The sequence below is a fragment of the Eucyclogobius newberryi genome, unplaced genomic scaffold, assembly GCF_026437365.1.
Source record: "Eucyclogobius newberryi isolate DKJ021-1_F unplaced genomic scaffold, fEucNew1.0.hap1 SCAF_1, whole genome shotgun sequence".
Lineage (NCBI taxonomy): Eukaryota > Metazoa > Chordata > Actinopteri > Gobiiformes > Gobiidae > Eucyclogobius > Eucyclogobius newberryi.
In genome coordinates this window covers 15,968,924-15,985,236 of record NW_027315723.1, presented here as the reverse complement: position 1 = coordinate 15,985,236, position 16,313 = coordinate 15,968,924, and the positions used below count along the sequence as shown (strand labels likewise).

The 16,313-nt window shown below is 39.2% G+C and overlaps 2 protein-coding genes across 2 annotated transcripts; both read right to left on the bottom strand.

Moving 5' to 3' along the window:
• Positions 1-223: 223 nt before the first annotated feature.
• Positions 224-5,323, bottom strand: unc50 (unc-50 homolog (C. elegans)). Its single transcript, XM_072437683.1, has 6 exons — positions 5,188-5,323; positions 3,808-4,079; positions 2,778-2,898; positions 889-1,028; positions 708-815; positions 224-554 (listed from the first exon to the last, which is right to left on the bottom strand). The coding sequence occupies exons 2-6, from the start codon at positions 4,073-4,075 to the stop codon at positions 418-420; spliced, it is 774 nt and encodes a 257-aa protein (XP_072293784.1). The 5' UTR covers positions 4,076-4,079; positions 5,188-5,323; the 3' UTR covers positions 224-417.
• Positions 5,324-5,984: 661 nt separating this feature from the next.
• ndufs1 (NADH:ubiquinone oxidoreductase core subunit S1) lies at positions 5,985-15,962 on the bottom strand. Its single transcript, XM_072437671.1, has 19 exons — positions 15,864-15,962; positions 14,088-14,164; positions 13,916-14,007; positions 12,923-13,030; positions 12,744-12,820; positions 12,583-12,664; positions 12,368-12,498; positions 11,654-11,839; positions 11,316-11,450; positions 11,083-11,197; positions 10,460-10,605; positions 10,247-10,375; positions 10,011-10,140; positions 9,773-9,933; positions 9,099-9,253; positions 8,563-8,738; positions 8,254-8,388; positions 7,722-7,794; positions 5,985-6,305 (listed from the first exon to the last, which is right to left on the bottom strand). The coding sequence occupies exons 2-19, from the start codon at positions 14,158-14,160 to the stop codon at positions 6,214-6,216; spliced, it is 2,196 nt and encodes a 731-aa protein (XP_072293772.1). The 5' UTR covers positions 14,161-14,164; positions 15,864-15,962; the 3' UTR covers positions 5,985-6,213.
• Positions 15,963-16,313: the final 351 nt, after the last annotated feature.

Sequence of the window (16,313 nt, the reverse complement as noted above, 5' to 3'; positions counted from 1 at the left end):
CCACAATAGACTGCAGGATTCATAATTTTTAGTAGTGTGGAACAGGAAATACTAAATACTTAAATAAATGATGTAAATGGTTAGTCTCTAGAACTTTTTATTTGTATGTATGTGAATATATCATGTTAAAATGACATTGCATTGAGGCTTTTTTTTTATTTTTTTTTAATAAAAGCGTTTATTGAAAGTGCTTTGGAATGAACACTGTCTTTACAACAAAACCGAGTCAAAGCCACTCTCACTTTTCATATCTTACAACCATTAGGAACATATTTACAAATCCATTTACAAAAACAATATTGTCCACAGCTCAAAACAACAATCGCACATTTCTGTCCTGGTCCACACGAGTCAGGAGCCCTTTGCGTCTGCGCATTTAGAAGAGTTTAGAAAGTCAACCTACAGTGTCCAGATGGATTATCGCACTCTGAATTTGTAGAAATCGCAGAGTCCTCGAGTGAAGTTCCATCCCAGAGAAATGGAGAGGACGTAAATGAGGATGAGCAGTGCAAACGGATAAAGAAGGACCACGGTGTTCCTCAAGAAGGGCAGCGCTGTGGAGGCAAAAATCACAATCGTTTAGAAAATAGAAAGCAGAAAGCTTCATATGTCAGATTAAAATACGTCTTTTTGGAACATAAACAAGCTCAGACCAGTTTTGATTCTGTTCTGCCTCTCAAAACTTAAATAATGTCCCACACACTTACCGTTGTAGCCTAAAAAAGTGATGTAAAGATAATATCCGATCGCTATGAGCCACAGCGTGTTTCCTGTGAAGTACCCCACGAACCAATCTGAATTTATCACCAAGATATCTGCAACAAACATTTACGACGTTCACAAACTGTTGATATAGTAATGGGAAATGTAAATATAAAATCTCCTTACGGTTGATGAAGAAGAGTTGTAGAAAGTGCAGAATGACGAGCAGAGGGTAGAATGCGTTGAGGTGCACGTCAAAAGCGTAGCCCCACTCCACGTCAAAGTCTCGACTCGGCTGCTTCAGAAGGTACTTATTTGTGACGAACCTTGAAAGAGAGTAGCACATAAGTTAGTAACAGGCAAGGGTTAAAGTGGAATTTAGGAAGTGGTGGAACCCTAATACTGACGCATGGCGATGCAAGTATATGGACATATAAGAGGTTTTGTTGTTGTAACAATCTAACATTGTAGACAATTTTTTTATCACAAAATAAAGTAGTGAGAATGGGGTTCCCTCAGAAGAATATAAAGACTGATGATTTGGTGTGTATATATACACACCAAATCTTCAACATTACACACAGATGTAAAAAAGAAGAAGAAAAAAAGGACATGCATTGTGTAATATATACAGGCCAGAGATGGGTACATCCTTTTAAAGTCAGCAAGGATCTACCAGTAGATTTGCGGGCACAAGTAAAATACATAATTGTTGATCAAATTTAAATACTTTAAAATAAGCACTATATAAACAGCATACTGAAATAACATGTCCCTATGCATCATTAGCAACGGTATATGCCCATTTAATTTGTTTGAATGCGATATAATATATAATAACATTCTTTCAGCACAGAAAGATTGCACAATCCTTTCTCTGCCGCATTTTGTCAAAGCTCTCAGAGCTATTCTACAGATTTTTTGTCACATTTGGTGATGAACAGGAGTTCCATGGCAACACTGAGGTGTATGACAAACTCAGAAGTTAGTTTGGACTAACAATATGCTACTTTGCGAAGGACAAACGTCCTTGTGTGTAAACGTCCCCTCTGTCTCCCCCTCTTCTCCTCCCACAGTGCTGCGTCTGTGGTACAAATGCTGCAAAACTTGTGTTACTGTACATCGCGCTCTGTTTCCTGTGCGTGTAGTGAGTTGCTCAGTGTGTAAATCAAAGGCCAGATGTTAGACCAAGAACTCACAGCACAAACATTTTTCCCTACAAACGCCAGTATCAAAAGTGAATGAGAATGGCCACACTGTTCGCGCAGGGCACGAGCTGTACCTCATGATTTCAGAAAATAGAATACCGCCTATTTTTTGACACCTGACACAAGTGAAGGCTTGTTACCAAATAAATATATATAGAAACCATGTGTTTGTTGTTGTGAAAGCACAAATTGACAGTCTTGTTGTGTGGTGCTGATGGTAAGTGGTAAGTGCACCATCAGCGCCACACATTTCTGGAGCAGTTTGGATCATTTGAATGAGCCAGGGTTCAAAAAGACTGTCAATTTGTGTTTTGAAATGTAGTTATGAAAACCTCATGTTTGCCGTGCTCTACCTGGACAGATGCTAAATACAAGCCTTTTCAGATCTTCCCTCTGGACCCATCACAGGTGTCTAAACGCACGCAGACAAGTTTGATTGACATTCCCATAGAAAAACACAGAGCCAGTGCTGCACTTAGAAGCCCAGCTCCAGCGCACAGACGTTCTGCTGGAGCTGCCGTCATCATGTTGAATGCTGTGGTTTTGCAAGCTTACCCACAGAAATGCTGTGGCATGTGGAGGCCTTAGATGACGGAGCCCGACGCCTAGTTTGTGGACAGACTCTCCGGGAAACCAATGCATTCTGAGGTAGCTCACCTGAGAGTGGGTGAGGCAAACCTGACCCGACCTGACAACAGAGCGGGAAAATCTGGGCCCGGCCCAAATTTTGGTCTTATCTTCACTTCAGCTTTTAATAATATACAATAAAGACATGTGTGTCTCACTCCGGGAACAGTAACTATAGTCAAATCATATAGTATAGTAATATAGTGTAGTGAGAAGTAGTACTAATAATAGTATTTTCACCACATAAGTGTAGATATGAGCAATCCGACTCCGATGCAGTCGACAAACACGACCCACAGCAGCAACTTTAGAGTCTCCAGGATGCCCATGTCCAGCACCAGCCCGAAGCCCACCGTGGAGCCTGAAACCAAAGAGACATTGAACATTAAGAACCCACAGCTATTTATATAATAATACTGCTAAAGTAATCCGAGATCCCAAGGTTAGCAGCTTAAAACCCAATGGAAACACAGAGACAGAATATTACCAAAAAGACCTGCACACTTTTTGATATATACGGTAAACAGATTTTGCAGCCCACTAAGTCACACACTACTATGTACTATGTACCCACTAGGGGGGGCTGTTGCACGTTTTCATATTGTGATGAATAAATCTCACAAAACCACAGAAAGGTTGTTTTGGTGGTGTTGTTATGGTCAGGCAAGGAAGAGTGAAAGGAATTTGTGCAGGTATACTGCTATTTCTGCAGTGAAATAGAATGCAAATGGAAACTATTATTATTATGTTATTATCATTTATATTATTGTAGAAAAAGCTTCAGTTGTAGTCATCTGGACTCAGTTTGAGTCCAGATGACTACAACTGAAGCTTTTTCTACTATGGAACAGTCCTGGACGAATGAGGGATTACACCGACATTTATATTATTATTAAGAGTATAAGAGTTTTTTTTCTTTAATAATAGTTTTATAAGAGTTTTTTAGAAGTTATCTATTTTTAATGATTTACTTCTGTACCTGCTATGTGTTGCAACACTAGAATTACCCCATTGTGGGATAAATAAAGGCTTATCTTATCTTAAGATAATTTTATCTCAGAATTTGATGTCAATATACCATAATAGACCACTTACCAAACATTATTAACAATTTCCTTTTCTATAACATGTAGTGAGGGGAATGGACCTTCTACAGAGATTCAAAAAGCATTTAAAAAGACAAAAGTTCACACTTTGTAAATGTACTTAGTAAATGCCTCAATAGTACAAATACAGTATATAAGTATCAGTACAAGTATCTTAGCCTCACCGCAAAGCCAGATGCTGAGCAGTACCAGGAATCCCGGGTCATCTCTGGCCCATTGGTCCTTGGTCTGTTTCCTGTAGTGAAAGTTCCTGTAGACTCTTTGAGGAGATGTGAAGAGGTAAATCATCTGCCACAGTGCGAACTCAAAGTCCATCTGTTTGAAGTGCAGCAGTCTTCTCAGGTATTTGTATCGCTTTGCCCCTGCTGTGTGTCGGACCGCGTCCCGTGAGCCGAGAGAGCCATTACTGCTGGAGGAGGTCAAGGGCAACATGGTGCTGAGGGTGAGAGGGTGAAGAACCAGAGTTAACAGAGTTTGACTGTATGAAAGGCGAAAGAGATATGCCAAGTTCAAGAGGTATGCCAAATCACAATGCTACAGCTTTTGGTCCTGGTTTCAACTGTATTACATCCATAATATAGACTTTGATATGTTTGGTCCTGGTCCAGTTTAGGCCGTAAACATTTTTGGGAACAATATGAAGGAGAGTATTGATGTCAAGTGGCACAAAACAAAAACACAAACACACAAAAACAACAGAACATGGAAGAACACAACACCAACTCTTACCAAGAAGTTCAATTGAGAAACATTGAATACCTTCCCCTTTTCTATATGCGTTTCTATATTAGATCTGCTCAAGCATTCGCATCTGAAAAAATTACAAAACAAAGTCAGTTTTAGTGAATCAGGGGAAACACATAGGTGTAAGTACAGATGGAGAAAGAAACGTTTATTAGTTTAAGGGTGGCCCTGTCTAATTGTGGTAAAAGTGAGTTTGGACAAATATCTACAGACATTTGAACAGATTCATATATTTAAGCTTATAAATAAAGACTGCTATAAAACCGTATGATTTACAACATTTATCCCCTAAAACACAGTTACGAGAGTTTGTAAAAGCAATAGATCAAATCACTATTTCAGACCGTTCAAATGACAATAATGAAAAGGTGGAACATTATCTAAATTAGTTGGATGAGGGTCAACCAAAAAGGGACAGGTTTGACATGTTTGTTTACGATTACAGACAGTCGACAGAAATGACAGGCAGATTCTGGACGTGAATATCTATTACAAACTAACAAACCTGAACCCGACATCTTAATTTCAGCACATTTCAAAAGCTATGGAGGACAGTTTGATCGTTTTATGAGTTAAACATTAGATCCAGATAAAAAACAGACGCAGTTCCGATAGTTTAAGAGGCCTATTCCGTAAATGCAGTTCGTTTTCTTGTCGCTGTATTGAGTAGCAGCGACTGTAGCCAGAAGCTAACACCACAACACAGGCACGAACAACTGTCTTATTCACGACTTTTACAACTACTGCAACCAAACTACACCAACCACGTGTGAAATGTAATGTAATTGTTTGATTCTGACCTGATTTAGCAGCACTTTATAACGGGAAAACCACCAATTCGTGTTATTTCTGTAGATGTCTGCTGAGGGCTTCCTGGAGTGTCATAAAAACGAACACGTACTGACTTCCGGTATCCGCGATGGCATCATGGGATATGGAGTTTTGAAACTTGTACGGAACCTTGTTGACATGGCTAAAATATATAATTGTGGTTTTAAATACGTCATATTCGAACATTTAAATACATATTAACACGTTTTACAAAGACCAGCTTCAGATAACCAAAAGGAGAACATCTCTAAATTGTATTTGCTGGATCTTGTCTTGTTCAATCAATGTTTTTAGGTAAACAACTTGACAAGAAACAAGAGATGAAAAATATTTTTGGGGCTAATTCTGTAACATTTCCAGTAAAGTTAATTACGATTATCTCATTCAAATAAACCATTTTTGGGGGAATTAATGTTAATTTTGTTGCCTATTTAATGAGTTTAATTCTACTGCATTCTACACGCATCAAAACATTCTCTTCTTAGTGTTTGTTCCTTTGAAACAACACCCCACGTTATTTATTAAAAATAAGTCCGTAAATTATGTGATACCATGAATCTCCAGCTTATGGTAATTTATACATACAGCAGCCCACAATATATGTATCAGTCAAGTATCACATTATAGTGACATTTTCACACTCTACTTCCAGTTGCCTCTTAAATGGAGATTTAAAAAAGGTCCATGGATACCTTAGTTATACTATGTACCGGTAAATTGTTCATGTATTCAGGCTTTTATTTCAACAAAAAATACATCATTCCAGTTTAAAGACATAACATTTTATTCATATTTATAATCGTTTAGGCTTTATTCAACAAAGCAGCTCCCAGCAGTAAATATATCGAACATTTTAAATTAGACACACCAGGTACACACAAGATCTTGAAGGAGCATCAGCCTCAGGCGCTGAAAGATGAAAGTACTGTGGTATTGTAGTACTGCGAGTACGTGTGCAGTAAAGGTACATGAAGTGTGTATTTTAAAACAGGATTCTAACAAACGGAGGGTTCTTCCACAGCCGCTGCTCCTTCTGTCATGGCTTTGACACATTTGGCCATGGTCTGTGACGCACGTGAGATCGAGTCTGGAGGAATATAAAATAAAGTGATTAAAAATAGATAATTTAAGCATGAAGCGGAAAGTATTCAGAAAACTATAAATACATTCCACCATAAGTATGATATACCGGTAACATTATCAAAAGCCTCACAATAAAATCATGAACTGTTTTAATATCGTAATGCTTAGTGCTGCTGCAGCAGCACACTAGATAAGGACTGTACTCAATATATATTGATACAGAGATGTGCACTGTGATACTTTTAAACAACACTCATTATAAATGGCAGAGTTCTACACTTCTTAACCTACGGACTGCTGCATCAAGGCGGAATCTGAGGGGCTGAAAATGTGACTTGATCATAGGGCAGTTGTATTCTCATATTAAGGACATTGTGAACACTAAATTCCAAAGCATTTTGCTATTCAACTTAATCAAAACATATTTTTTAAGGTTTTACGGGATATCCATGTATTAGGATGTATAGTGTCAAGTTTCGAGTATCATTATCGGTATCGTATCATGGACCCTAAATTAGGATACTTATAGTGAGGTAATAGGCGACACCCAGCCCTAATAAAAATGCAGAGGAACTACAAGACCATGATCCTTCAGTGCAGCCAACAAAAAAATACTGTTATTAGTCAATTCCTTTGGTATTTGACAGTAATGCATATGAAAGGTCCAAGAAATATAATATAAAGTAAAAACATGCCAATTTTTTTCTTTTTTAAGGTGCACTATATAGCATTAAACAAGCACCAGGCCAAGTTACAGGTCAGATCTGTGGAGGAGATATAGATATAATATAATATATATTAATATATATATATATATATAAAAATATATATATATAAAAAATATATATATATATAAAAATATATATATATATATAAAAATATATATATATAAAAATATATATATATATATATAAAAATATATATATATATATATAAAAATATATATATATATATATATATATATATAAAAACAATATATATATATATATATATATATATATATATATAAAATATATAATATATATTTATATATATATATATATATATATAAAAAAATATATATATATATATACTCAGTCAGGAGGGAGCAAAAGTCTGGTTACAATAAGATGTAGATAGCCTGGTGGGCAGGGCTTACACAGAGTAGGATATAAAACCTGAGTTTCCAAACTCGATCCGCAGATTGAGAAGGACTCTTGGATGAGAGAAGAAACATTTTGTTTTTCTAAAAACAGAGTCCAGATGATACAACTGAATTGTTTCTACAATGGAACTCTCCAGGACAAATGACTTATTCCAGGCAAGGCAATAACATCCACATGAAGACAAGCAGGTCCTTTAAGCACTTTTCTTGCTATGCTACACCACAACCTTCACTAAAGGCGGCACACAACCTGAACCGTTACTGAATGAGACGCACCTGTCATGTAGAAGTCTTTAACTGACACCTGAGGTGGAATCAGAGGACTGGAGATCAGGTCTTGGTTCACAGTCTGAGGAGAAAAAAAACATTTAAAATGTATTATCTCATCATTACAGCCAATATCTAAAACCAACAGAAGGGGTCATTCATCAGTGTGCGCTGGCCAAATTTTAATTTAACTTTTACTGTTTTTGAAAGAAATAAAACAGAAAATCCACAGATGTGGTATTGTAACATTTTTGACATATTTTTCATAACCCTTAAGGGATAAGTGTGTTTGAATAATGAACCTTTGTTAATTTATGGAGACAGGAAAGACATTGAATGTTGTGCCAGTTTTTCATGTGTAATTACAGAGATATTAACGAAGAACCAGGTCGACAGATTCAACACCAGTTCAAAGCAGTTCAAAGATTCAGTTGTGTCCTCCAGCACAACTTTAAGTATTCTAGAATCTTGTGATGTCACATGAGTGCAACTTATTTGTTTTCTCATTCAAGTGTTAAACCAGAGCAGGTGCATCTTTTACCTGTGCAAGCTCGTTGGCCTGTCTGAAGTAGTTGGCTACCTCCACGTCGTTGTATCGGACAAGGTTTGGAGACACTTCGGCCAATCTGCTCCGCACCTCCTCCAGGGTGTCGTAGGGCAGGGGCACTCCAGCCAGCTGCAATTCAATAATATACATCAACAATTTAAGAAGGCTGCAGGTCTAAAATTGAATTTTGAAATGGACTTTTATGAGACTTTAAACATGGTACAACAATGTTCTCTCATCATTATAGTAGCGAGATAATGATAACCCTGTAGTTTAGACCTCTACAAACGCATGTGTAAATACCTCGGACACTGCTCTGATGATCCTCCAGTCCTCGCGGGCCATCCCTGGAGGAGTGACGGCCAGCTTAGTGTGCTGACTTCGCCCCTCGGTGTTCACGTAGGTGGCGTTCTTCTCCGTGTACGCCGCGCCGGGAAGAATGATGTCGGCCATTGGAGCTCCGACGTCACCGTGGTGACCTGAAAGAGGGAAGGAAGATATTAGACTTGAGTTGTTTCCAAATATTGTGGTGGTAGAAGAAGTAGTATTAGTAGCAGTAATAGTACTAGTGCTCGCTGTACTTATAATAGTAATTCTAATTAATAGTACTAGTAGTGATGAGTAAACTTCACTCCCAACCATTGGACAGAAAGGCACTTTGTTTCCCAACTCCTGTGCAACAGCCAGCGCTAAATCGGTTACAATAGTAGTTATAGTAGGAGAAGTAGTAGATCTAGTAGTAGTAGCAGCTCTGGTATCAGTAATAGTCAACTCAGTATCGGTAAAGGTAGAAGTAGTAGTAGCAGCATTAGTACTAGTAGCACAAGTAGTAGAATTACCCTGGTATATGACGAGGCAGCTCTTGGGGAGGTCGGCTCGGCTCACACAGCCTGCGTCTGCTCCCAAAAGGAACAGGACCTGAGGAGGGTTCTGCCGGATCAGGTCTACTCCAGGTTTGAAGCCGAGGTCCAGAGCCGCCACCTGACTCGCCACTCTGAGGAAATACACACATTACTACCGAATAAAAAGTTTAAAACCACTCTGAGAAGACATACTGTGTTTTTATTTGGTATTCAGCGATAATCCAGAATAGATCATACATTTTATTCTTTCTGTTCATTGAATATATAATATTGCAATAAAACTATGTAATGATTGACTTTAAAGCCACAGTACCGGACCCACTACTTCATATCGACATTGAACAGAAAAAAGCTGCAGATAGGAATAATTCATGTAAAAACTGTATTGGGCCTTTTATAGGAGGTGGTGGGGCAAGTCTAATTTCTGTTGTCAAGTCTTATCAAAACATGTAAAAGGCAAGGAAGGCAAGATGTTGGGAATTACAGCTAAGGAATTTAGGAAGTGGAGCTTTGAAGATGTTTGGGAAATATGATTTGGTCTGGGTTTACTTCTAATATTTATAACAGCTTGATGACAAGTCTAATTGTCTTGTGTAGTGACAACTGGAGGCAGAAAACAAAGCGTTTCCCTCCATCTGCGGCGATGCTACCTGTGCAGGACGTTGAGCACTTTCCAGCCCTCCTCCACTCCGCTGCTGGCCCGAGCGTTTTGAGCAATGATGGACACTGTGCTCAAAATGGCCGCACCGTCTTCTCTCTGAAGAGCTGAACTGCCCACCACCACCATGGGGCGCTTGGCTGAGGACAGGACCTGCGATGAACACATCAACATTAAGGAAAAGAAAAATAACAAATTGTATTAGTGTTTGTGAGAATCCGGCTCCTGACCTGACAGAATGGGTGCGTGCCATTGGCCAGCTCCTTCAGCACTGCCGTCTCCTCTCCCAAGTGATCGTACGAGAAACTTAAGTCCACGTTGTGTCCGACCATTGCGACCTGGAGCTCATTATGAAGCCAGCTGGGACAAGAAAAGAAACAAGGAGGAATATTAGCATTTCTAATCATCTAATCATCTTATATTCACAGCCCCTTCTCTGGCCCTGCTCATGTCTGGCCTTTCTTACCTCTTCCTGATTCTTGCGTTTAAAAGTGGGGCTTCATATCTTGGGTTGGACCCCACGAGCAGAAGAACGTCGCTCTCCTCGATCCCTGCAATTGTGCTGTTCAGGAGGTAGTTTGAACGCAAGTCAGTGCTGCAAAAAGAAAGACAGCAGTTAACAGGATAACCACAGAAACACAAGAACATGCGATAACCTCTGCCACAGTCGCACTCGTACCCTGCTCCTGCTGTGGGGAACACCTCCTCAGTGCACAGGTTCTCAGAGTCCAGTCGGTTCAGCAGATCTTTGAGGGAAACCAAAGCCTCGGCGTCGGCCATTCCTCCGGCAATGGCAGCGACCTGACTTCCCTGCACGCCCTGGAGCTGAGCACAAAACACAACACCACTTCAAGTTCACTTCAGGGTAATTATAGGGCTGCGCGCAACAACATAACAAAATGTCCTTGTGGCTTTATCCTGTGTACAAACAGCTAACCCAATCATTTAGACTTCTACAAACATGTTCTGAAATGCTGAACTGAACCTTGATAACAATTCTTGATCATTCATCATAATCTAAAAAATATCTGCTATTCAACCGTGACCAGCACACTCTTGACAGTAGTTATACAATTATCTCAAAATGTAAATTTAAAAAAAACTTTGCGTAAAAACAATGTTCTTTAGAAATTATTTCAATGTTTTTAGGAATGACAGCTTTAAAACATACTTATTTTTTTACTTTTCTTAGGGACAAAGGCTTACAATTAACCTTAAGTTAAACATTTTGGGAGACCTGAACTACCAGCCATGAATAACTAGTAAAAGTAATATAAATTGTGTAATTATTAGGGAACGCACAGCTCCTGCAACTCTGGTGAGCGCGTCCTCCCACGTGGTCGGAGTCAGTTGTCCTGCCTCGTCCTTCACCATGGGCTGGGTTAGACGCTGCCTCTTCAGACCGTCATACGCAAACCTGGGGGATATTAAACATTTAATTCACCGTCAAAGCTGGGCCTGGTGTGATCTAGTCCCTCTGGTTTAACCCCTGGTTCAGTCTCGGGTTTAGTCCTTGGTCTAGACTCGGCCTATACCTGGTTTTGTCGGAGATCCACTCCTCATTGATGTCTTCGTTGAGTCTTGGTAGGACCCTCATGACCTCTCCTCCTCTGGTGCTGACGATGATGTTTGAGCCCACAGCGTCCAGAACATCGATCGACTCGGTTTTCCTTCAAAATAAAAGCGTGAAATATTAGAATGAGAACACGCTAAAAGTTTTGACAGCTCACATTCTTATATTATTGTTATGAGTTTGAAAGTATTTGCAGGACTAGACCTTAATCCTTGCAACACTATATTGATAATTTATAAATATGAGGTTTGGTAAACTCTGCAGGACTAGAGGAGGGTGGGAGGGCATCAGGGGTTGTACCTCGTTTCCCAAGGGCGGGCAGTGAAGGCGTAGGGTTTGGAGGTTAGCGCCCCCACTGGACACACATCGATGACGTTTCCAGATAACTCGGACATAAACATCTTCTCCACGTAGGTTCCAATCTGGAGGTTGTTCCCGCGGCCCGTGGTGCCCAGGTCCTCCACGCCCGCAATCTCACTCGCAAAACTGAAAAGATCAAAGCGTATATCTCAATGTTTTATTCTGACAAAACTAAAAATTAAACAACTTCAGTCACATGTCACTTAAAACTATAGTCACATTATAGCTATATCTACTCAATTCACAGAGAAAGAGAGAATGTGTGGGAACTAAAAGATTATTTGATTGAACAAAAATGTGTCACTTTAATAATTATAGAAAGCGACTAGTAGACTTTTTTTTTATTAGTCAACTAAACGACTGACCCACCCATCAATCTATATAATATACTTTCATATATTGAAAAACTTAAGAATAATTCGATTTTTTTTTATTATTAAATCAGCAAATATATATTATTCTTTTCTGTTTTATTTTGATTAACAGTCTTAATGTTCAAACTTTCTTTGCAAATTGAACAAGTTAAGACTCTGTTTATACTAAAGATAACGATTAACAATGATTTTCTAGTGATTCTCATATGAACAAAAATTCTCTAGTCTCCTGTTCTATAGTAAAGTCCTCTGTCTGGTCCGGTCCTGGTTGAGTTCTCACCGGACACAGCGTGTACACTGGATGCAGCGAGTCATGATGGTTTTGATTAAAGGCCCGATGTTTTTGTCCTCCACGGCTCTTTTTCCTTCAGTGAAACGGCTGCGATCTGAACCAAACGTCATTGACTGGTCCTGAAGAAATACACAAGGATAAAAGTATGTATAACAGCGCCACCTTGAAGCCATTTAAAATATCTGGTGGAGTTTTAGTTTTACCTGCAGGTCGCATTCTCCTCCCTGGTCACAGATGGGACAGTCCAGAGGATGGTTGGCCAAAAGAAACTCCATCACTCCCTCTCTGCAAGTAAGATACAGTTCATACAGAAGTAATAAATGATGGTCATCTGTTTAAGAATCTTCAGTTTTTAAGTCCATACCTGGCTTTGCGTGTTTTTTCTGAATTTGTGAGAATATTCCAGCCCTTCATGACTGGCATCGCGCAGGCTGCAACCGGCTACAGAAGCACAACATAGTGCAATATAAAGTTATTTTGGTTTAGAAATTAGAAATTATTTCTCAAATAAATAGTACTTGAACACAGATAAGAACGACTTACCTTTGGTGCCTTCTCGATCTCGACCAAACACATACGACAGTTTCCAGCCACAGACAGACGCTCGTGATAACAAAACCTGGGGATCTGGATTCCTACTTTTTCGCATGCCTAACCACAAAGAATAATAACAACATCAAGGATGACGATGAAAAATGAGGACAAAAACATTAAATATTTTACCTCATATTGAGCAATCCCAATTTTCAATTACATTTTTATTTTGTATTATTAAAAACAAATACAAACAGCTTTCAATATCAATTCCTAATACAGACTAATAATCAGTGCCATTTAATAGTGCTCCAAAGCACATGCTTTTACTGAGGGAGGATTTGGCAGTGGACTTCTCAGGCCTTGTACACACGAAGGCGGGTATTTTTATAAACGCATATCCGCCACCATTTGTTTTATAAAAAGTGTTGCGTACACATATAATCATTTTAAATATGTCCATCCACACAAACCTGTATAATTGCACTCTTGAGCACAGTCATAAACATGCCAGACCAATAATTGGCAATGTTTGCTTAAAAGCTAGGCCAGGTGGTGCCAGGTAGTCTTTTGCGAGTTGTATGCCTTCCATTTGGAAGAAGGGTTATTTGGTGCAATACAACAGACTGTAACGCACTGCTCCTGTGCTCCGCCACAAGAAGCAGTAGTTTGGTTTGCAAAAGCAAACAAAAAAAAGCACTTGTTAAAAAGCATATGTTGACGTGTATTCCTTAATTGTCGCAGATAGTGACTGGGAATATGCCCACACAAAACTGGAGTTTACTCCAAAATCTTCACTTTGGTCGGTGTTTTCCAAAAACACCGATTTAAAAACATGTGTGGATGACAGGTCAAATCGTAGAAAAATATATGCGTTTTATCAGATACGCGTGTAAATGGCCTCAGTTAAAACTATTGGAAATTACAGAATCTCAAACTAAATTAATTGCACAGTCCTATGAATAATAATATTGTACAGTGCACAGCTTAATCAATTTTCACCTGCAGCACTGTGGTCCCCGGCTCGACCTCCACAGGTTTCCCATCCACGAAGACCTCCACCATAGAACTGGCCGCTTGCACTGAAGTACGTACTGGACCGGACCAGACAAATAAGGGTTCATATTTATGTCAAATAACTGTATAAGACATAAGGCAAAACAGAAGCACTCACAAGAGCTGGATGGAGCTAGGCTGGTCTTAGTGGCTCCGGCCAGAGCTCTGCCCATGGTCGGCAGGCGCAACATGACGCTGTTGACACATAAAGAACCAGAGCGTTAGAAATACTAATAATATCATAAATAATAGCTGGCACATAGGAATTGTGCAGGATGTAATCAGAAAGGGTTTATTGCCATACAATGTCAGTTAACAAAATTCACAAACTAGGATCATGCTTCGGCACAAAGGTGCCATATAAAACTATGACAATAATAGTAAACAGGCTATTCTAAAATTAGGACATGCAAAAAAAAAAAAACACAGCAAGAACAACAGTGCAAATAGAGAATGTATTGTTGATAAGAGTTATTTAAATTGACAGGTGTTAAGAGTTTATGAATCCAACGGGAAAGGGAAAGAAACCTTTGTTGTGGAGGTTCTGGTTTGAATAAACAGTGGCCTCCTGCCAGAGAAAAGTGGCTCAAATATAGTCTATGGCCAGGGTGAGAAGGGTCAGCTGCAATCAGATCTGCTCATCACATTTTTTCAGCAGAGCGCACAATGCTCTGTAGTCTCTGTTTGTCCCTGGCTGTGACTCCAGCGTACCACACGGTGATGAAGGAGGTGAGGATGGACTCAATGATGGCCGTAGAACTGCACTGTCATCTGAGCTGGCAGCTTGGCTTTCCTCAGCTGCTGCAGGAAGTAGATTCTCTACTGATGCCACAGCACCAGGACACAAACTTTCCTCCTGTAGGAGACTCATCAAAGTCTGCGATGAGCCCAATAAGGTGGGGCAACACAAGGCGCTCAAATGTCTTCATGACTACATGCCAAGACTAAACTAACGTACTATATCCACACCATCACAAGTTAAATGGTCACTATTAGAGATGGCAAAGACTGGCAAGATCATTATTTTTGTAAAACAACAAAGTATAATGGTGAAAGTTGCTGACCCTGCAGTTTGGACCAATACAATGTTCTGTACTTGTTCTTGTTAGTTAGTTTAGGACTTCATATTTCAGTCTTCACTTAAAGTTAAATATCTGGATAAAGAGTTAAAGTTCTGGATAGGGCTTCAACTAACCATTATTTGTTTTCTATTCAATTTATCTAGCGATTATGCATTTGCTTAATCGATAAATTGTTTAAAGACCCATGAATAGAGATGTCTAACCCAATTTGACCCAGATAAAACTAAAGTGCATTATTTAATAGTTTATACTTACAATTATATCAACTTCAAATTAATAATTAGATAGACAGTGACTCTCAGTTCAGTAGAAGTTTCCCCAAATACTATTTTTCTCTTCATTGAGTCATTTCTCAGACCACTACTTTGTTCTTGAGTAATAGCAACACCCACCTTTGATAATTAGTCAGATGCTGAATTTATGTCCAGATATTTTCCATCATGCTTCAAAATCTACAAATAACCGGTCATTTAGCCATCAATGCTAATAACAACCAGGACAATTTAGGTACAATCAGGATGAAATGTTCAATCAGACATGACAAACAAATACAATCGGATTACAAACAAAACACCTGACATAACCTTGGTCTTAAAGAATTTGCCAGATAATAATTCATAATAACAGGTCTCCGCTACGTAACATTCAGCAGCAGCGTTAGCATCGGGGCTAGTCAAGGACACGGGCATGGAGGAGGTTTGGTAAAGGGTTATCGGGGAATAAAGCCCCATAACTATCTATTAAAAGCGACCTGAAGAGCAAGGTGTGTCCGGTTACATGTATGGATGTTGTCAAGTGTTTTAGAATCTTACCTGTCGCTATTTGGCCTTCTGGACCAGAACAGCAGCGGATTATTCAAGATAAACACTGGAGACTGCGCAGGACACGCAGCGGAAGTGGTGCATGGACGGGCGCGCTGAATCTGAAACGGTGCCCTCTAGCGGCAGAGCCAGTACTTGTGCGGAGATTATCATTATGAGACATTCCTGATTATAGCGAAAACGTGTTCAATTTATTTTTGTTTCTTGTCTGGAAAGGGAATCAGAAATTGCGTTAAACAAAAACTGTGGTTAAATGTGGTGACTTCTGACCATATACTGTATTTCTAAAGTACTAAATTTGGTGAAGCAGGACAAGCAATTCTCAAGTTTTGGTTACTTATCACACTAACTGTAAAAATGCTTTAATTGTGTCCAACAACATCCTTATTGTACTCCAATAAGCACTAATTTAGAGTTTACCAATTGAAAGAAGGTTTGTTA